General features: G+C 44.4%; 1 protein-coding gene across 1 annotated transcript in view; it reads right to left on the bottom strand.

The window, feature by feature from the left end:
• Positions 1-653: 653 nt before the first annotated feature.
• LOC137425159 (E3 ubiquitin-protein ligase Rnf220) overlaps positions 654-20,613 on the bottom strand; it is a 329,803-nt gene continuing 309,843 nt past the window's right edge. Inside the window, exons 13-15 of the mRNA XM_068113312.2 lie at positions 18,879-18,993; positions 16,760-16,834; positions 654-1,939 (exon numbers count right to left, since the gene is read on the bottom strand). Of these exons, the coding sequence (XP_067969413.1) occupies positions 1,868-1,939; positions 16,760-16,834; positions 18,879-18,993 (262 nt within the window). The 3' untranslated portion in view covers positions 654-1,867. The remainder of the gene's footprint in view (positions 1,940-16,759; positions 16,835-18,878; positions 18,994-20,613) is intronic.

The raw sequence follows: 20,613 nt of genomic DNA, 5'->3' as shown, positions 1-20,613 counted from the left end.
GCAGTCGGTATATCAAGGTCTGGGGTCAGAAGTTTGAGGCCAGGAGTCGGTACATCAAGGTCTGGGGTCAGAAGTTTGATGCCAGGAGCCGGGACATCAAGGTCTGCGGTCAGAAGTTTGAGGCCAGGAGTCGGTATATCAAGGTCTGGGGTCAGAAGTTTGAGGCCTGGAGTCGGTATATCAAGGTCTGGGGTCAGAAGTTTGAGGCCTGGAGTCGGCATATCAAGGTCTATGGTGAGAAGTTTGATGCCAGGAGTTGGTACATCAAGGTCTGGGGTCAGAAGCTTGATGCCAGCAGTCGGTATATCAAGGTCTGGGGTCAGAAGTTTGAGGCCAGGAGTCGGTATATCAAGGTCTGGGGTCAGAAGTTTGAGGCCAGGAGTCGGTATATCAAGGTCTGGGGTCAGAAGTTTGAGGCCAGGAGTCGGTATATCAAGGTCTGGGGTCAGAAGTTTGAGGCCTGGAGTCGGTACATCAAGGTCTGGGATCAGAGGTTTGAGGCCAAGAGTCGGTACATCAAGGTCTGGGGTCAGAAGTTTGAGGCCAGGAGTCGGTACATCAAGGTCTGGGGTCAGAAGTTTGAGGCCAGGAGTCGGTATATCAAGGTCTGGGGTCAGAGGTTTGAGGCCAAGAGTTAGCAGATCTTCTACGTCAGCAAACTTCTGGGAGGGTTATTTATTTTAGTGTGGAACAGGGGAGGAGGTAATTTTAACAAAATCCAAACACCTGTCAGTATATCTCTGAAATTTCTTCTTTTGAATCAATTTACTCATGTTTTATGTATACATTTATTTATTGTTGAAACGTTTAGTGTAAATGACCATATTTGGAATCCAACAGCATAGGTTCACGATTGACGTAGGGTGTACTGGATATATACATACAGAATTGATCACTGTTGAGGTATCACCAGGTGAAATGCCATGTGAGTACAGGCTCCGTGCATGTTTACATGGACGATTAATTAATTATATTTACAGCAAGTGCATCAAGCACACGTTGAACTGGCGCGGTACGTGCAGTGCGTACAGGTGAGGGCGTGCATGTTGGTTAGGGGATAATGGGTACAACTTGGAACACTTTCACCTGGAAGTGAAAAACTCCCCCCCGCCACCCCACTCCTTACCCCCTTCCAAAGCAATTAACTGCAACGATTTCACGTGCAGTGCTTTTCGTATCGTGGGGGATTGTTGGTGTTTGCGAACTCAGCGGCTAATGGATCTGATCCGTTGCAAATGGGACTTGCCAAGAGAATGCAGCACAGTTAGGCCTGAGGCTACAGCATTGAGGCAACGTCACTAAGTATTTGAGGTACCGGTACTTCCTGTTTTGGAGTTAAAAAGAAAATTCCAGAAGAGGTTTGACCTTCTGCTAATGAGGAATACACCTCGACGCACTGTTTTGGGGTCGTGACGTCATCAGTGGGCGAAATCAAAATGGCGGTGAACCAAGCTCGGATAACCATGTGGGTGGAAAAGGAGGGGGAGGTTAAGACAGGTTTAGGACACTTGTTCATCTCATACTGACAACGGTGACTACAGTGTGTATTGCCATCTATGGTACAACAGTTATTTATTTTAGTGTGGACCAGGGGAGGAGGTAATTTTAACAAAATCCAAACACCTGTTATCAACTGAAAGGAAAAATATCTCGTTTAAGAACAGAATTCAAGATGCAATCCTTGATTGAGAACGCTCACGATTACTGACAATTGCGCCATGGCTGCTTCTTTCAAATACACCTGTTGAGCGTGTTTTGATGTAAAGGTAACTATTAGGACAATGGTGGCAATGCTCATGGGTAGGTTTTCAAATGCAAACTCCTGCCCAGCTGTAGATACCAATGCGCGGAACCTCTTGCGGTGCGATCACAGGTAGATGCGCCGGAGATCGCTCGGTGATGTGATGGTGTTGCATTGCGGACACAGTTTCTTTGCTCCCTGGAAGGAGGAAAACGTGTTGGAATTAATGACATGTGAAGTCAACGGTTTAAATAATAAATAGTGATCTGAGGCTCGTGGTGCATTATGGGTAGCACAAAGTCGTTAGGAAATACTGAAATGGACAACTAACATGGTAAACAGGATTTGCATCTGGGAACTCAGCATCATGGGACATGTGGTTTCATGGGAATGCCAGACAACTTAAATTATAAATAAATAAATAAAAAATTGTATACCGAATCGAGGCTCGTCGAAACACATTGAACATGAAAACATGCACAGACACATAAAACATACAATGAAGGGAGCGGGAGACAAAAGGGAAGCACACAAGCACAACAACAGTCGAGAACAGGGACGTCAGTACATCTGTGGAAGTGGGACGAGGAAGGGGTACACGGTATAAAGCAAATGAACACTACTAGGAATTTCAGAAAATAAGTTGGGGATTGAAAGGCGGATTTGGGGTGTTTTGACGGGGGTAGAAAAGATCAAGGTTTTGGATGGGGGAAGACAGGAGATGGTGGTGAACAGCTGTTTTAAAGACCTGGAGGGAGGAGAGGGATTGAAGAGAGTGAGGAAGTTTGCTCCAGAGGCAGGCGAAAAGAGGAATGAAAGAGGGAAGGTGAGCAGAGAGGCTTGATTTTGGAAGTTTCAGCAAAAGAGGGTTGCTGACAGATCTTGTGCATCCTGCAGGAATATTTGGGGGGCAGAGCACACTGTGTCAAGTGTGCTCTGCTGAAAGGTTTGTCAAGGTTTGTCAAGGTTTGTCAAGGGAGACAGGGCTGGGGGAGCTAAGCCAGAGAGGAGTCTGTCAAAGACAGAAAGACCACCAACCTGCCTGCGGTGAGAGAGAGAGAGAGAGAGAAAAAAGCCCTCAGAATTAGCTTCATCGTGGAGATACCAATGATTCTGAATGCTTTGGTTTCAACCCCGTGAAGCAGAGCTAGGTGTGAGGGAGGAGCACTAGCCCAGAGGGGAGAGCAGTATTCCATTGAGCTGCGGATGAAAGCCTTGTATGTGGTGAGGAGCTCAGAAGTGCCCAGAAAGGACTTCGCACGACGGAGGATGCCCAGTCGGTGACTGGCTTTGGAGACCAGATTTGAAATGTGGTTTTCCCAGGAAAGATCATGGCAGATAGTGAGACCCAAAAGCTTGAGTGACAGAACTTCTTTGAGAGGATTGTTGAGAAAGTAGATGGGAGGGTTGTCCAGACGGTCTTTTCGGAGAGACAAAGTCAGAGTGTGAGATTTATCAGGATTGAAAGACATGTTCCACTTAATTGACCGCATCGAAGACACGTGATATGTCAAGGGACACAGCTCTGATTTGCTGTTTGGCATTGAGGACCTCCATCCATTATTGAGACAGCAGAAGCAGCATGTCCAGAGTAGAATGACCTGGTCTGAATCCAAATTGATGATCAGAGATCAAGCCATTGGAGAAGAGGAAGGATTTGATGTCAGAAGCGATAATGGATTCCATGACCATGCTGATTTTTGGGAGCACGCTGATTGGTCTGTCGTTTCAAGGATCTGTTTTTACACATTTTGTGTGTAAAGCGGTAATGTTGGCTGATTTCCAAGCAGATGGCAGATGACCTTGAGCAAAAGAGAGTGTGTAGAGAACAGAGAGAGCATGAGATGGAGCGGCAGAGCAGGATTTTCGGACCCGTGGGCTGATGCCGTCTGGTCCAGTTGCAGAATCAGAGTCGAGGTTTGACAAAAACTTCTCCACCTTGTCAGGAGAGAAGGACACACAGTCCAGGAGCAGCTGGGTTCGACTGGGTATGGTGGGTACAGAGAGAGATGGGTTTGGGAAACAAGATTTTGAGGCAAACACAGAGTTGAGGCATTCGGCTTTGTCACGTGCGGTGCCAGCTGTGTAGCCGTTTGAGGTAATGGAGGGGATGGGGGGGGGGGGGGGGGGAACAAACACCAGAAACAGATTTGACCAGACACCACCAGGATTTGGAGGAAGGAGACAGGTTTGAGAGTTCAGTCTTGAGAGAAGAGAGATCGTGCTTCCTGGCTCTCCTGAGGGTAGACACGCATTTGTTCCGAGCTTTGTGAAAGGAACTGAGATTGCCTTCAGTTGGATTAGCCTTGCAAGAGGCGAAGACAAGTTATTTCAGGGCAACTGCCTGACCACAATATTCAGTGTACCATGGACGGGAGGAAGGGTATGACAACTGAGATCTGGGTCGGGAAATTGCATCAATCCCAGTTGGTCGCAGAAGTCCTTTGCTGAGGTGCCATGGGTGGTGAGAGAGGTACCTATGCCCAGTGCGCTAGCATGATGACAGTTGAAGTATTTCCAAACAGTATTAAAGTCAAGTTAATTCGAAGAGAATAATATCCTCTTTGAATAATGAACAACTATATTCATTGCATACACAGTGAATATGTGAGGAAATTGAGAAAAGGAACACTGAAGAATGGATACTAGGAAAGGGGCAGGATTAGGGAGAGAAGGGAAAGAATGAAGAAGAGATGTTTGGGGTGGGGGAGATAAAAAAAAAAGAATCCTGCTATATTTGCATATGTAATAATTCTATTGTTTTAAAGATTTACAAGTCGATTTTAAGAAGGACTACTAGCTAACTTCAAACTTACGGGTCGGGAAATTTCCATTTCCAAAAAGGCCTTTTCCATAAAGCCTACACGGTCTGTCTGTAAACCATGCAAGATCTTTGTCAGAAAACCCTACAAGGTTTTTGTCTGCAAAGCTGCAAGGTCTTTGTCAGAAAACCTGACAACATCTTTGTCCATAAAGTTGCAAGATCTTTGTCAGTAAACCCTATGAGGTATTTGTCCATAAACCTGCAAGGTATTTGTCAATAAACCCGAAAAGGTCTTTGTCTGTAAACCCTACAAGGTATTTGTCAGTAAACCCTACAACGTCTTTGTCAGTAAACCCTACAACGTCTTTGTCCATAGCTCAATGGAGTACTGCTCTCCACTATGGTCTGGCACGCCGACAGCACATCCATCTTTCCTAGATTCTGTGGGATATAGAGCTCTCACCATTATTGGAATCTCCCACAATGGCCTGTTGCACAAGGCCTGTGGTGGCCTCCCTGTTTTTTTTAGCCACCTCTCCCCTCTATTTTCTCAACCCAATGACCCTCTCGATTCCTCTGAGATGTACTGCACAGTAGGTGTTCTTTCAGTAACCTCCTCCTGGTTAAAGTCGCAGAATGTAGGATTTCTGCTCACCTCCACTTCCCCTTTCTCCCCTTAGTGAAACTGCCTACCTGAGACGGTTCTATCCCACTCTTACCTCCAAGGCTTCAAGCATGCAAACCCACCCGATGTCATGTCACCCCCCAATGCCTACCGACGATCTTTTCTACTCCCATTAACCCGACATAACCCAACCCTCTTACTTGCAGTTTACTGTGTTTCCTCCTCTTTTCCTGTTCGTTCAATCCCTTGATTGTTGAGTCCATATAAGGCCCCACTGCCCCCACTGCGTTGGTTGCCTTTTTACCCTCGAGCTCCTTGCTCTTCCATGAGCGAATAAGTGTTTAAGATCGGTACAAAGGTACAAACAAGATCCGGTGGTGAAAAAATGAAATCAACAGGACGTTCATTGATGTATGCTAACCAATGTGGGGGAGCAAGGGGAACCTGATGTTTCAGGTGTTAACCCCCCCGTCAATGCAATCTTATCCTTGCTTCTGACAATAGGTGACATTCCTCGATCAACGTCCTGTGTATTTTTTATGTATATATTTTTTGTATACAAGATCGAGGCTCGTGAAAGACCTAACATTAATCACACAAAAAGTCAAACCGACACATAAAACACAAAATAAGGGGAGCGGCAGACAAGATGGGGAGAGAGGGGGAAGGAACAAACAACATTTGAGAGTAGGGACATCGAGAGAAATGTGGGAGGGGGAGGGCTTGGGGGGAGGTGGGAGAGGTAAAAAAAACATATGGACACTGCAAGGACTTCCAGGAAAGAAGTTGGAACTTCAAAAAAGTGGATCTGGGGTGAATTAGCGGGGGTAGAAAAGATCAAGGTTTTGGATGGGGGAAGATAAGAGATGGCGGTGAACAGCTGTTTTAAAGACCTGGAGGGAGGAGTGGGATTGAAGAGAGTGAGGGAGTTTGTATCAGAGGCGGGAGAAAAGGGGAATGAAGGAGTGAAGGTGAGCAGAGAGTCTTGATTTTGGCAGTTTCACCATAAGAGGGTTGAAGGCAGATCTTGTGCGACCTGTAGGAATATTTGGGGGACAGAGCACAGATAGAGCTGGGGCAGCTAGGCCGGAGAGGAGTCGGTAGAAGACAGAAAGACCACCAACCTGCCTGCGGCGAGTTAGTGAAAGGCCCTCGGAGTTAGAGTTAGTGATTTCATCCATTGTCCTTCCTGTCCGCTGACGCAGATGGATGCCTTCACTCGCAAGACTCGTTCGTCATTTTACAGGACTGATACATGTACGAGGTCAAACTCTGTGGTCTACCGATAGAAAACATGCCATATAGAACAAGGCTGAGGGCGGCAATGTAATGTGAAAACAGGCAGTTTTGTAACTACACAATAATCGGACAATACAACTCGAGTGGAGATAGCTTTTTGCGTCCGGTGCTTGAATTTTAAGGAAAGATTACATATCCTGTACATAACAACTAACAAGCTATATGATAAAAAACACTTTTCCTGAATTGGGGTCTGTGCATCATTGGGATATAATATAAAAGGCAAAACAGTCAACTCGCATTTTCATCATTAGAGTCGACAAACTTTCTCAAAACTTATAATAATAATGCAACTCCTTTAAAAGCAACTTGCTGTGCATCGAAGCTTTTAAAAGAAACAACAATTTTTCCTTTTGCTAATGTGGATGTAGTGACTGAGATACGTCACAATTTCCAATGGTGCTTTACGCCGTCACGTAACCACGGAGATGAGGGTACATAACACGAAGCAAAGCGAGGAGTCTTTGCAAGGGGACGAGCTCCTTGTCATTGGGATCACACTCTATAACATTAAGGGAACATAATACATCAACCAGTGTAAAGTGAACTAGGTCACGTGTAGACCAGATCAGGTTCGGGCAAGCAGATAACCCCACCCTGAAGATCGTTAATAAGCTGGCTAGGTTTTTCACTGATAATCCACTAGTGACATGGTAGTTGCCCTGACACGAGCTCAACTTCCTTCATTAATTCATTTGTGTGCAGCATGTGGTTGCTGGTTTGGGAGCGAGACATGGGTAATGAACGTAGAGCAGCAACGAAGGCTGGAAAGGGTGGAAATGCGAATGGTTCGGTGGATGTGTGGAGTATCGTTGAGAGAGAGGAAGACAAATGATGAATTGCGAAAGATGATGGGAATAGAGCCTGTGATGGATGCTATGAAGAGGAACAGGTTGAGATGGCTTGGTCATGTGTTGAGGAAGGATGAAAGTGACTGGTTGAGAAGAGTGACGGAAATGAATGTAGAAGGAAGTAGAGGACGGGGAAGACCGAGAAAGACTTGGCTAAAGGTGGTGGAAGAAGAAATGCGGGCAAGGGGGTTAACAAGGAGAGATGCAGAAAATAGGGCAAAATGGAGAAGATTGTCATGGGGACCGCAAGGCTAACCGCTGCTCTTGCAGGGAAAATGGCCTGAAAATGTCTGTTGTTGTTGTTGTATGTGGTTGCTGGTTTGCATCATTCCTGGGAGTGTGGCTGTGCCACTGATGTAGTGCCCCCTGTAGGTTTGGGTAGGAATATATAATTTGTTCAGGGTGCTGGACAGGACATCCGGCTTAACGTCCATCCGAAGTACGGTGCACTCATTGCTGCATTGCCCGGCCTGAAAAACACCAGGGTGACGGTTTTATAGCTGGTTCGATGTTTGAACCCAGGCTAGACGGCTCAGAGGTAGTGAGCATACCTCTAGGTCCAGGCTTTTCTGCCGACTCGATAACTAGACTTATTGAAATTTAGAAACAAAATCCTTAATTCTGCTGTCAGCTGGATTTTCATCAACCCACAACCTCTGGGATACCAGTCCAGCGTCCTCACCAACGAGCAACCACCCTAAACCTCTGCGCATTCTTTTGCAATACCAGTCACAGGGATACACAGAGTTTTGGCCTCCAGTGTGTAAAGGTCCCAATCATTTGAAGCTCGCGAATGTGAAAAAGTCTAAATCGTCCGAAGCCATAATGCAGCAATGCGCAGCGTATGCGACTGCAAGGATTGCCCGGGTCTTAAGAGCACCGCGTAAACTTTGTTGTTGACAATTTCTTTCGCGAAGAACAGCACTCGCAGTGAATGTTGAGCAGGTAACGATCACAGTGCAAGTAAAATTTTACATTTGGACAAATGCACCATCACGCAGCTATTCTTTGAAACACGAGTTAAATTATAGTTCCTCAGCCAAAGAGTGCATTCTGCGTTATTGTTTTGCTCCGTCAGTTCTGAAAGGTTCGACTGATATGACAAGTGGAATTGTGAAAATTGCCATTCGGTTGAGTCCGACCATCAGAGCCCTGGAATGCACGCTTTTTACGCACTCAGACTGCGTCATTTCATCCGAAACAGGCACAAAGCTGCCATATTTGTACCCATTTCAGACGAGCTGCCAATACGCATCTGCATGATGGGAAACCTTGCTCTGATCCTGTGGCTGAAATTGAAAAGAAGATGTGGCAGGCTTCAGCAATTATGGCAATCGATTGCCAAGAAGCGTTTATTGTCGGTAGCTGGTTGATGTGTTAGTAGTTTTTAAATGGCAATCCTGCCAAGGCAATTTGCCCTTACAGACCGAAGAGGAGGAATCAAGCGCAGTGGGGTCGGAGAAAAACGAAGCTAAGCCAAAATAAGACAGTCGGAATAATCTAAATTCCTGGAATAATTGCTGGATATCGAGCGATTGAGTTCCCAAGATGAGATTAAGAGCAATAACTTTGGTGCTGAGGAATGGTAGAATAGGGATTATTAATTATTTTTTTTTGTATACAAGATCGAGGCTCATGAAAGAGCTAACATTAATCACACAAAAAGTCAAACCGACATATCAAACATATAATAAGGGGAGCGGTAGACAAGATGGGGAGAGAGGGGGAAGGACACAAACACAACATTTGAGAGCAGGGACATCGAGAGAAATGTGGGAGGGGGAGGGCTTGGGGGGAGGTATAAAACATATGGACACTGCAAGGACTTCCAGGAAAGAAGTTGGAATTTCAAAAAAGTGGATCTGTGGTGAATTAGCGGGGGTAGAAAAGATCAAAGTTTTGGATGGGGGAAGATGAGAGATGGTGGTGAACAGCTGTTTTAAAGACCTGGAGGGAGGAGTGGGATTGAAGAGAGTGAGGGAGTTTGTTCCAGAGGCGGGAGAAAAGGGGAATGAAAGAGTGAAGGTGAGTAGAGAGCCTAGAATTTGGCAGTTTAACCATAAGAGGGTTGCTGGCAGATCCTGTGCGACCTGTAGGAATATTATGGGGACAGAGCACCGAGAGAGCTGGGGGAAGCAAGGCCGGAGAGGAGTCGGTAGAAGACGGAAAGACCACCAACCTGCCTGCGGTGAGTAAGTGAAAGGCCCTTGGAGTTAACTTCATCACGGGAGATTCCAATGATTCTGAAAGCTTTGGTTTCAACAGCGTGAAGACGAGCTAGGTGTGAGGCAGGAGCACCGGCCCAGAGGGGAGAACAGTATTCCATTAAGTGATGAGTGGAATCTGCATATTAAAAAGGCAAAATCATTATTGATAGCTGGGACTCTTTAACCATACCCCTTACCCCTATATACCTCATATAGCCCTCAATCCTTTCCTCCCCTGAGTCAGACCTCTTCTTGACATCCTTATTGTCTTCCCCTACTTCTCCACCTTATCAAACCCTCCCTCCATCCTTACTGCAATGATCCCCTCTCTGAAACCAATGCTTTGGTTATGTACTGTACATAGTACTGTACATAGTACTACTACATACTGTGAAAACAAAAAACCATGCAGAAAACAGCAGGGATTAATAAAAAAATAAATCTAAACTCGCACTGAGATAACAACAAGAATGGGGTATTATTTTGGGGTTTATAAGATCTAGGCTCATGGAAGAGCGAGAAGACGGAGGGGAAAAAGGCAACGCACTGACAGTGAGGCATTGGGTGCAGCAGTTGGATAACAAGCAAGTGAATGAGAAGAGAGGAGGTGAGGACACCTGCAAGTAAGAGTGTTGGATTTGATGTGGTTAAGGGGGAGGAAAAGGTCATGGGTAAGGATCTGAGGGGACTTGAGGTGGCAGTGCACTGCCAACTCGAGGTGCTGGACGGAAGAGTGGGATTGAACAGCTTAAGGAAAATGGTTCTAAACACAGGAGAAAAGAGCAACAAAGAAGTGGACTTGTGTGGGTGTGGAAAGCCTACAATTGGAGTTTAACCAGGAGGGGGCTACTGGAAGAATGTTACATCGTGAATGAGCCGAGGATGGTCGGAGTGATGAAAGAACAGGAGCAAGACCGCAGGAGAGGCCGCAGAAACCAAGAGGCCACCGATCTGTCTGCAATATGAGAATAACAGGTCATGTACTTTGGCCTCATCATGGGGAATTCCAATAATGCTGAGAGCTTTATATTCTATGGAATCCAGGAGAGACAGATGTGAAGTGGGGGCTCGAGCCCATAGGGATGATGATAAGTACTCCATTGGGCTACATACAAAGGTCTTTGAGGCTGTGAGTAGTTCTGGTTTGAAGGAATGATTTGGAACGATGGAGAATTCCAGCTGCGGTTTGCTTTGCTCCTTGGGCAGGCCAGGAGAGGTCATGACTGATGATGAGGACTAGGAGTTCAAGAAACTGGACCCCTCCGCTGGTTGACCATGGAAATAGACAGGTGGATTCGTTTGACGATCTTTCCGGAGGAACAGGGTGAGGTTGTGAGATTTGCCGGATTGAAAGACCTGTTTGTGAAATTGTCAGCATAACATAGACAAGTTGCTTAAAGTGCAAATGATCTGGTAAATGACCCAATGCAATCGACATCATTTTGAAAGGAAATACAGAGATAAAGGTCACTGATGTTGGAGTTAACCACACGATGGAATGGTTAACCGCACGGTGACTGGGAATGAGGTCATTTTGTAAGCTTTGCTGGACAATGAGAAGGAAGGAGTTTTGCTCTCCTGCTGATTCACCATCAACCAGGATTGTCCAATTCACACAAGGAAATGCATATTCAAGATCTTGGAGAAGGTTGCTTCTTGCATAAATATCCTCGGAGATAAACCACGCCGGGTGTGATAATTGACAGTAATCGAAAATCACACCAATGTAATCCTTGATTATGCAACAATAAATGTTATGTTCACAAAAAAAAAACACAGATAATAATACACCCTCCGAGTTCCGCATGTCTGACACGATTTAGTGCCTGCCGTGGCATTTTAATAACATGATGTTCGACAGATGCACAAATCAGACTATCAGGCAGAATCATCTTATTCACAAAAGGAAGTCTTTTTTAGATTTGGTAGAAGCTCGGTTGTTGCATAAATATCTTTATAAAAGAACAATGAGCCTTATTAATCCTAATTTTACGCATTACGTTCATATAATGTATCATTCCGCCTTCCAAGCCTGGTGTTGGCTTAACGGTTAAGGTGGCTGCCTTAAGATCTTAGGGTCTTGAGTTTGAGGTCATGTTTTACCATCAAATAACACCACGTGGGTTGACTCGGCCTATCAACCTCACGAGGTCGGCAAAATGAGTACCACTTTATTGGAAACAAGGAGGGGAATCCATCAGCGATGACACTGCAACAGCTGCACTCTCAGAAATGATGCAACCAGCAGCCACAGGCTGCATATGAAATAGTAATACACCTTCCGAGCTGCAGGTGTCCACCATGATTGACCACATGCTGTTGTTGTACAGCATCTAAGGCTTTTGGAGGAGACATTAGACAACACCAAACTTATAGAGTTACAGGACCTTTTTTTAAGTCTTTCGAATGACACGGCTACGGTCGGATTCGAACCGCTGACCTCCCAGAGTTAGAGCGGACTCTCCGATGAACCATTATGCCCATTTTTTTTTCACCGACACATAAAAAAAACCCACCGTTTAGAGGCCATTTTTCCCCGCAAAGCGGGGGTTGGCCTTTTCGGGGACCGTGGTTGTTGTTGTTTTTTGGTCCCCTTTTTGAAGCAATGTTTTACGGCCGGATGCCCTTCCTGCCGCCAACCCTGTTTGTCGCCTTTTTACGATAAACAGGGAATTACCAGTGTACTGGTACTCAAATTTGCCGACCTCGGAAGGATGACAGGCTGAGTCAATCGACACATAATGTTTCACCGACACAATGAAATGGAAAACCAAATACTGCATTGGAGTCATCAAAATTGCGTGCTGACGGGGAGGGGAGTTTCATTGAAGCTGAAGGGAAAGGTGTATGCTGCATGTTTGAGAAGTGTTATGATTTATGGGAGCGAGACATGGGTCAAGAATGTAGAGCAGCAACGAAGGCTGGAAAGGGTGGAAATGCGAATGGTTCGGTGGATGTACGGAGTATCGTTGAGAGAGAGGAAGACAAATGATGAATTGCGAAAGATGATGGGAATAGAGCCTGTGATGGATGCTGTGAAGAGAAAGAGGTTCAGATGGTTTGGTCATGTGTTGAGGAAGGATGAAAGTGACTGGTTGAGAAGAGTGATGGAAATGAATGTAGAAGGAAGTAGAGGACGGGGAAGACCGAGAAAGACTTGGCTAAAGGTAGTGGAAGAAGAAATGCGGGCAAGGGGGTTAACATTTTGCAAAAAAACCCCGTCATCGGTCACGTGGTTTGGCGGCAATGTTGGATTTTCAAATAAAACTTTAAAAATGTACTTCCCCAAAACCGCGTATCCGATCAATACAAAACTTGAAACATATGTTTACATAGTGATGGCGGAAAATATGCAAACTACGACATCTTCAGTCATCTGGTTTGGCCGCCATCTTGAATTTAAGCAAAAATATATATATATTTTCCAGATTACTGCTTAACAGATCAATGTAAAATGTCATACCTTTGATAAACTACTGATGTGGGAAAACAATTTGTAAAGCATGATGTCATCAGTTATGTGGTATGGCGGCAATGTTGGATTTTAAAATAAAACTTTTAAAATGTACTTCCCCAAAACCGCTTATCCGATCAATACAAAACTTGAAACATGTTTACATAGTGATGGGGGAAAATATGCAAACTACGACATCATCAGTCATCTGGTTTGGTCGCCATCTTGAATTTAAGGCAAAAAAATTTGTTTTCCAGATTACTGCTCAACAGATCAAGGAAAAATGTCATACCTATGATAAACTACTGATGTGGGAAAACAATTTGTAAACCATGACGTCATCAGTTATGTGGTATGGCGGCCAGCTTGGATCGAAGGAAAACCTTTAAACATCTTTCTCCAGAACTGCAGAACAGATCAATATGAAATTTCAAATGTATGATCATCTCTCCATGAGGAAAAATATTTCTGAACTGTGACATCATCAGTCACGTCGTATGGCAGCAATCTTGGATTTAAGGAAAAAATATTTGTAAATCTATATCTCCAGAAGCACTCAACGGATAAATCTGAAACTTCATACCTATGATTGACTAAACATGAGGATTTTCTTTTTTGGAAAACAATGACATCAGTCACATGGTATGGTGGCCATTTTGGATTCAAAGGAAAAAAAAAAATGAAAATCTATATCTCTAGAACCGCTTAACCGATCCAACCCAAAATTTATAGATATGATCGACTACCCATGTGGAAAATTTATTGAAAATTATGATGTCGTCAGTCATGGGGTATAGCGGCCATTTTGCCTAGAAGCGTATCATTTAAACCTCGACTCTGATTCTGCAACTGGACCAGACGGCATCAGCCCACGGGTCCTAAAATCCTGCTCTGCCGCTCTATCTCACCCTCTCTCTGTTCTTTTCACCCTCTCTTTTGCTCAAGGTCATCTGCCAGCATCTTTGAAATCGGCAAACATTACCGCTTTACACAAAAAGGTGCAAAAACAGATCCTTGCAACTACAGACCAATCAGCCTGCTCCCAATTATCAGCAAAGTCATGGAATCCATCATTGCTTCGGATATCAAATCCTTCCTCTTCTCCAATGGCTTGATCTCTGATCATCAATTTGGATTCAGACCAGGCCATTCTACTCTGGACATGCTGCTTCTGCTGTCAACAATGGATGGAGGTCCTCAATGCCAAACAGGAAATCAGAGCTGTCTCCCTTGACATATCACATGCCTTCGATATGGTCTGGCACCCAGCTCTGCTCAACAAACTCTCCTCCTATGGTATCCATGGAAATCTCCACTCATGGCTTGCTGACTTCCTCTCTGGTCGTCGGCATCGTGTGGCCCTGAATGGATTTCTCTCATCTCCCCTTCCTGTTCTGGCTGGAGTTCCCCAAGGTAGTGTTCTGGGCTCTGTGCTATTTCTGGTCTTCATCAATGATCTCTCCGACTCTCTAGAAAATCCTCTCTATCTCTTTGCTGATGACTCTACTATCTGCCGCTCCATTCCTCATCCCTCAGATCGGCAGTCTGCAGCCTCCTCACTCTCTGCAGACCTGGACAAAATAACAGACTGGTCAAACAAGTGGAACATGTCTTTCAATCCTGACAAATCCCACACTCTTACTCTGTCTCTCCGAAAAGACCGACTGGAAAACCCTCCTATCTACTTTCTCAACAATCCTTTCCAAGAAGTTCTGTCGCTCAAGCTTTTGGGTCTCACTATCTGCCATGATCTTTCTTGGGAAAACCACACTTCCAAGCTGGCCTCCAAAGCCAGTCGCCGACTGGGCATCCTCCGTCGTGCGAAGTCCTTCCTTGGCACACCTGAGCTCCTCACTAATGCAAGGCTTTCATCCGCAGCTCAATGGAATACTGTTCCCCCCTCTGGGCCGGTGCTCCTGCCTCACACCTAGCTCGGCTTCACGCTGTTTAAACCAAAGCTTTCAGAATCATTGGAATCTCCCGCGATGAAGCCAACTCCGAGGGCCTTTCACTCACTCACCGCAGGCAGGTTGGTGGTCTTTCTGTCTTCTACCGACTCCTCTCCGGCCTTGCTCCCCAAGCTCTCTCTGTGCTCTATCCCCCTAATATTCCTAAAGGTCGCACAAGATCTGCCAGCAACCCTCTTATGGTTAAACTGCCAAAATCTAGGCTCTCTGCTCACCACTCTTTCATTCCCCTTTTCTCCCGCCTCTGAAACAAACTCCCCCACTCCCTTAAATCCCACTCCTCCCTCCAGGCCTCTAAAAACAGCTGTTCACCACCATCTCTTATCTTCCCCCATCCAAAACCTTGATCTTTTCTACCCCCGCTAATTCACCCCAGATACACTTTTTTGAAATTCCAACTTCTTTCCTGGAAGTCTTTGCAGTGTCCATGTGTTTTATACCTCTCCCACCTCCACCCAAGCCCTCCCCCTCCCACATTTCTCTCGATGTCCCTGCTCTCAAATGTTGTGTTTGTGTCCTTCCCCCCCTCTCCCCATCTTGTGTTCCGCTCCCCTTATTTTGTGTTTTATGGGACGGTTGCCTTTTTGTGTGATTAATGTTCACTCTTTCACGAGCCTCGATCCTGTATACAAAAAAAATAAAAAAAAATAAAAAAAATCATTGCTTACTATTCTAGTTTAATTTATTGCCCTACCTTTCAAAAACAAAATGTCCAAACATCTCAATTGAGATATTTTTACTGTTAGTCTGGATCTCTTTCATTTCATGCTCACCCTCTGCTCGATCAAATGGCCAAAAATGTTTTATTCATCCCAATGTGTTGCTGTCCCATACTAAATGCAGCCGTATCCTCCATTTAATGATCGGAATGGCTTACCAGCTATTTGTTTTGTAGGAAATCGAAAATCATGTTTAATTGACATTTTCCCCGCTACAATGTAGGAAAGTCTGATAATAATCAGTCGGGGAAATTGATCAGCATCAATACAAAAAGTGTAAATAGAATTCAAATGGGATGGACCTTAATAAAATTGGAAATTATACAACACATCATAAACTTCTGGATTTCTTGAGTTTAATAGAAATTACTTATTTTTTTTTTCTATACATACAGTATGTTGGTTTGTCGGTAATGGGAGCTCACCGAACAACACCAACACCAACACCAACACCTACTACTACTGCTGCTACTACTGCTGCTGCTACTACTACTACTACTACTACTACTAATAATACTACTACTACTACTACTACTACTACTACTACTACTACTACTACTACTACTACTACTACTACTACTACTACTGTGCCATTTATTCTCACTTTTTTGTGGAGTCGGCCGGTGAACGTTTTTGCCCCAGATCTTTCACGAACCAGCTGTCTAGGTGTGACGTTCAACTGAAGGAAATTTAAGGGAGAAAGGGAGAAGTAATTTGTTCAGGATGCTGGCGATAACTCGCCTACTCTTCGTGAAAGACATCGTAGTATTTTTAATATCTACCAAAACCAGTATTGGCAGACAGATCCAAGGGTGTAACATGCATATGGACAGAGCGCACATTGATGCTTCACCCTGCATATAAAACACCAGGGTGGCAATTTATAGTTGGGTCAGGTTCGAGCCCAGGCTCGACAGCTCAGATGTTAGATCACATACCTCTATAGGCCTCACATTGTCCAAGAGATAGGCAAACTATTACATCACAACTGCTCATTGTTGGGGAGGGAGGGGAGCGGGCGGGGAAGGGGATGGGGGGGGGGGGGGACAAAAAAACAACTATTGACGTCATCATGACACCTTATTGTGTTTGTATAATAACCAATGAGATATGGTGAAGATAGAGAACACACCAAGGTTCGCATCCAGCATTCCTCACAGTGTACGTGCCAGCACTGAATGGACGTCAGCGGCAGAGAGTAACAATCCTGTGCAGAAGGAAACAAGGTGATCGAAGATGAAATAAAACCGTTATACCTTGTTAAGGGAAAAAAACATCTCGTGACAAAGTTATAGGTAGGAATGTGCATTACACCAGAGGTCGGCAAAAACGATCAAACTCATTAAACAATAACTTTGCAATTCAGTTGCCCGGCTAAGTGGATGCAATGATAAATTCCAGCAAATATCAGGCCAAATGAAAATTTTATGGTTTCCTTTGTGACCAAGATTTATTTGGCAGGTGCACGGTTATGTCATTGTTTATAAGCATATCGTCGTGGCATGGGCTTCTATCTGTCGAACCTTATAATTTGTGCCTCTACTTCTGCATGTTGAAACATATAATTGTCCTGGAGGTCTGTGTGATGAACTATATCATTGTGGACTTGACTTGTGTGTGTATACAACACAATATCATTGTGGACAGGAACTCTGTACATAGGACTAAGGAGCATCTAGGCATTGCCTTGACTTCTGTGTGTTGAATCATATATTTGGATCTCGGACTTCTGTGTGATGAACCAATTCATTGTGGCCCGGACATCTTTGTCGAACCATGCCACTTGTGCCTCAACTTCTGCATGTACAACCATAAAATTGTCCTGGAGTTCTGTGTGATGAACTATGTTATTGTGGCCTTGACTTCTGTGTGATTATCGATATATCATTGTAGCCTTGACCTATGTACATACAACCATATCATTGTGACCAGGACATCTGTGTGTAGAAGCATATGATCATGCCCTTGACTTCTGCATATCAAACCATATAATTGTGGCCTGAACTTCTGTCTGTCAAACCATATCATTGTGGCCTGAACTTCTGTCTGTCAAACCATATCATTTGTGCCTCGACTTCCGCATGTACAACCATATCAGTGTGGCCTGGACTTCTGTATCATTGTGGCCAGGCCCTCTGTGCGTAGAAACATATGGTCGTGGCCTTGACGTTTGTGTGTCAAACCATTTAATTGGTGCCCCTACTTCTGCATGTAGAACCATATAATCGTGTCCTGGACTTCTGCTGTTCAAACCATATAATTGTGATTACCGGTGTTTCTTTTTTTTCAAACCTTAGTAAGTTTATAAACACTAAAACCAGACCCTTTTACAGGATTTACCAGAAAGTAAAATGAAGTGAACATCATGAAACAAGGCCTGCATTGCTCTGCACACAAAGCCCTGAGATAAAGCAGACACTCTGTAATGCAAAGCCATCCTAGTGCGTGGCAGTCAATCCAAGAACATATTCTCTGATGTTACCCAGCGCAATGATATTTTGGACCAATTTAATGCCCACGTGCATTGTAAAGCAAAATTGTCAGGTGCTGTTGCTCAAAAAGAAAATTCTGAGCAAATTATAGGAATATATCTTCCAGACTTGTTCAAATCGTGGTTGCGGGCTCTTTCTGATCTCTTTCATGACATGCCAAGAACTCTTAGGAGCTGATGGCATGCTCGAGTTTGACTATAAGACTGTTTGTAATGGAACAGCTGTCCCGCCTTTTAGTCTTGGGCTTGTAAGGACTCCATTCACCAGGGTCGACATCACAAACCACAGGAGGAACCTTTATCAGCCGCCTGCCCGAAAGGCTTCCCGCTGTGGCTCCCATGGCATGCTTTATGACGTCACAGCCTTGTGTTATTGCACACGCCTGCAGAGGATATCCGTTAAAGTGATGCCGCAGAATTAAACAACACTTGCCGACACCAAGATGAGAGGTTTTGGTGCCTATGGTGAACACAGCTTCGGAATAAACCTTCAGCTGGTGTTGTTTGCAACTTCAAAGAATGGATAACTATGAGGAATACCCAAAACGTTTTTTACTTGTGACGACAACAACCTGGCATGATGAAACCCCTCAGATATGCAGTTGTTAGCTTATAGCTAGCGAGTCCAATAAAACAGGGATGTGGTCAGTGTGATTTATGGTTCTACGGTCTACAAATGTTTCATGCAAAAGGTCATCTAATTGTATTTAACTCAATAATCACACAAAATTGCTCAATCTAACTTCAGCTTCTGACGTACCATACAGATGAGGCACTTGTACTTATGTTCTCTCTTAAGATCCTTCTCTAGCTCAAGAATGCGAACCTTCAGAGCGGCAATGGTCACCATACCAGCCTCCTCACTTCGTCTGACCCTGTGGAGCAATGAGGCAAGGAGAAATTAAAACAGGCACTTTTGACTGTCTTTCAATTTTCAATCGATGTCCTTACATGTGATGCAGAATTCCAGTACAGGTTGTGGGTTCAAATACAGCTGAAGAGGGCGGTACGAAGAATTTGGATTACTAGCAATAGTACCAGCCCTATGGGCGGGGCTTCAATTGGGAGGCCCAAATGAAAAGGCTAAATATCAGAAATTGAAGACTTTTTTCTTTTAAACGATTCAAATAAACATCCGTTGAATCATATCACATGCAAATCATCAAAATCTAAACAGTACATGGCGCCCATTTTGAAAAAAGATTGAATTCTGCAAAACGGAAGTGGCCGCTACACGTCTTTCTCAGTCGCACGTTTATGTGTGAAGAGTGCGCGCCGAATCTGTAACACGGAAGCGGACGCTACACCTGTTTCTCAGTCGCTTTGCACACGCTGCCGTGTTACTTCGGAGCCGCACGTTTATATAGGAAGAGTTCGTCAGGAGTCGATCTACTCTCTCCTGGTATGTAGAATAAACAGTATTTGTAGAATTTCAACAAAAGGCACATCACTGTTCAATGTTCATATCGGTAAATATTATTCCATCGTGTTTGGAAAAACTGGAAAACTGGAAAACTTGGAAAAACAATATAGCCTATTTTACTCCCAGGGGTCCCAGGAATACCCACCCAAAATATCGTTGCGATCGGTTGAGCCGTTTTTGCGGTACCTTCGAACGGACGGACAGACATTTGGTGAATTATAGTAAGATTAGCTTCTGGAATGTGATCACATCTCGAAAAATTATCACGCCAAGTATTGGATCGTCAATGAAACCAGATTTGCTCACTATTGACCATCAGGGGAGGATATATTATTGTATGCCTCCAATTCATCCAGTCTACGTGTGATCCTAGTTTAAAATTTTTGGTCAATTTATAAGAACCCTCAGGGTAACTTGTCACGGGCATGAAAATGCTCCAGGCAAAAAGGCAAGGTGACCAAATGTGGACCCACCAAATGTGGACAAAAAGCGAGAAGGGCACTCGGTAGAGCTCATACCCCTCCCAGCCTGAATAGCTTACGTTTTGTATCCAACTGGTAGGCTGGATCTGGATTCGGACCTGAACCAATAGCTAATCAGCTTGTTCTTGTCACATAACCAACTTATCCACCAAGTTTTGTCATAACTCATTCCCAAGTTTTTTAAATATCGTGCTACATATAGTTTTTGGCCCCATCTTTCAATGGTGAAGAATCACTTTAAAATGTTTTAACAATTCTCATATCTGGAACCAGATCTTCACCGAAATTGAATCATTTCTTCCTTGTCCCACACCCAACCTGTCCACCACTTTTCGTCCGAATCTGTCCACAACTTTGGATATCGTGCTATCTATTAATTTTGGCCCAATCTCGCAATGGTGAAGAATCACTTAAAAATCATCATAACCGGATCCGGATCTTGACCAAAATCTAATCAATTCGTCGATGTCACACACCAAACCTGTAAACCAAATTTAGTCTGAATCCGTTTACAACTTTTTGAAATATTCCGCTCACAGACAGACAGGGGTGAAAACATAACCTCCACCCACCTTAGGTGGTGGAGGTAA

Source organism: Myxine glutinosa, chromosome 1, assembly GCF_964187855.1.
Source record: "Myxine glutinosa chromosome 1, kmMyxGlut1.1, whole genome shotgun sequence".
Classification (NCBI taxonomy): Eukaryota; Metazoa; Chordata; class Myxini; order Myxiniformes; family Myxinidae; genus Myxine; species Myxine glutinosa.
The sequence above is the reverse complement of the archived record's forward strand: the minus strand, read 5'-3'. Positions and strand labels throughout refer to the sequence as shown.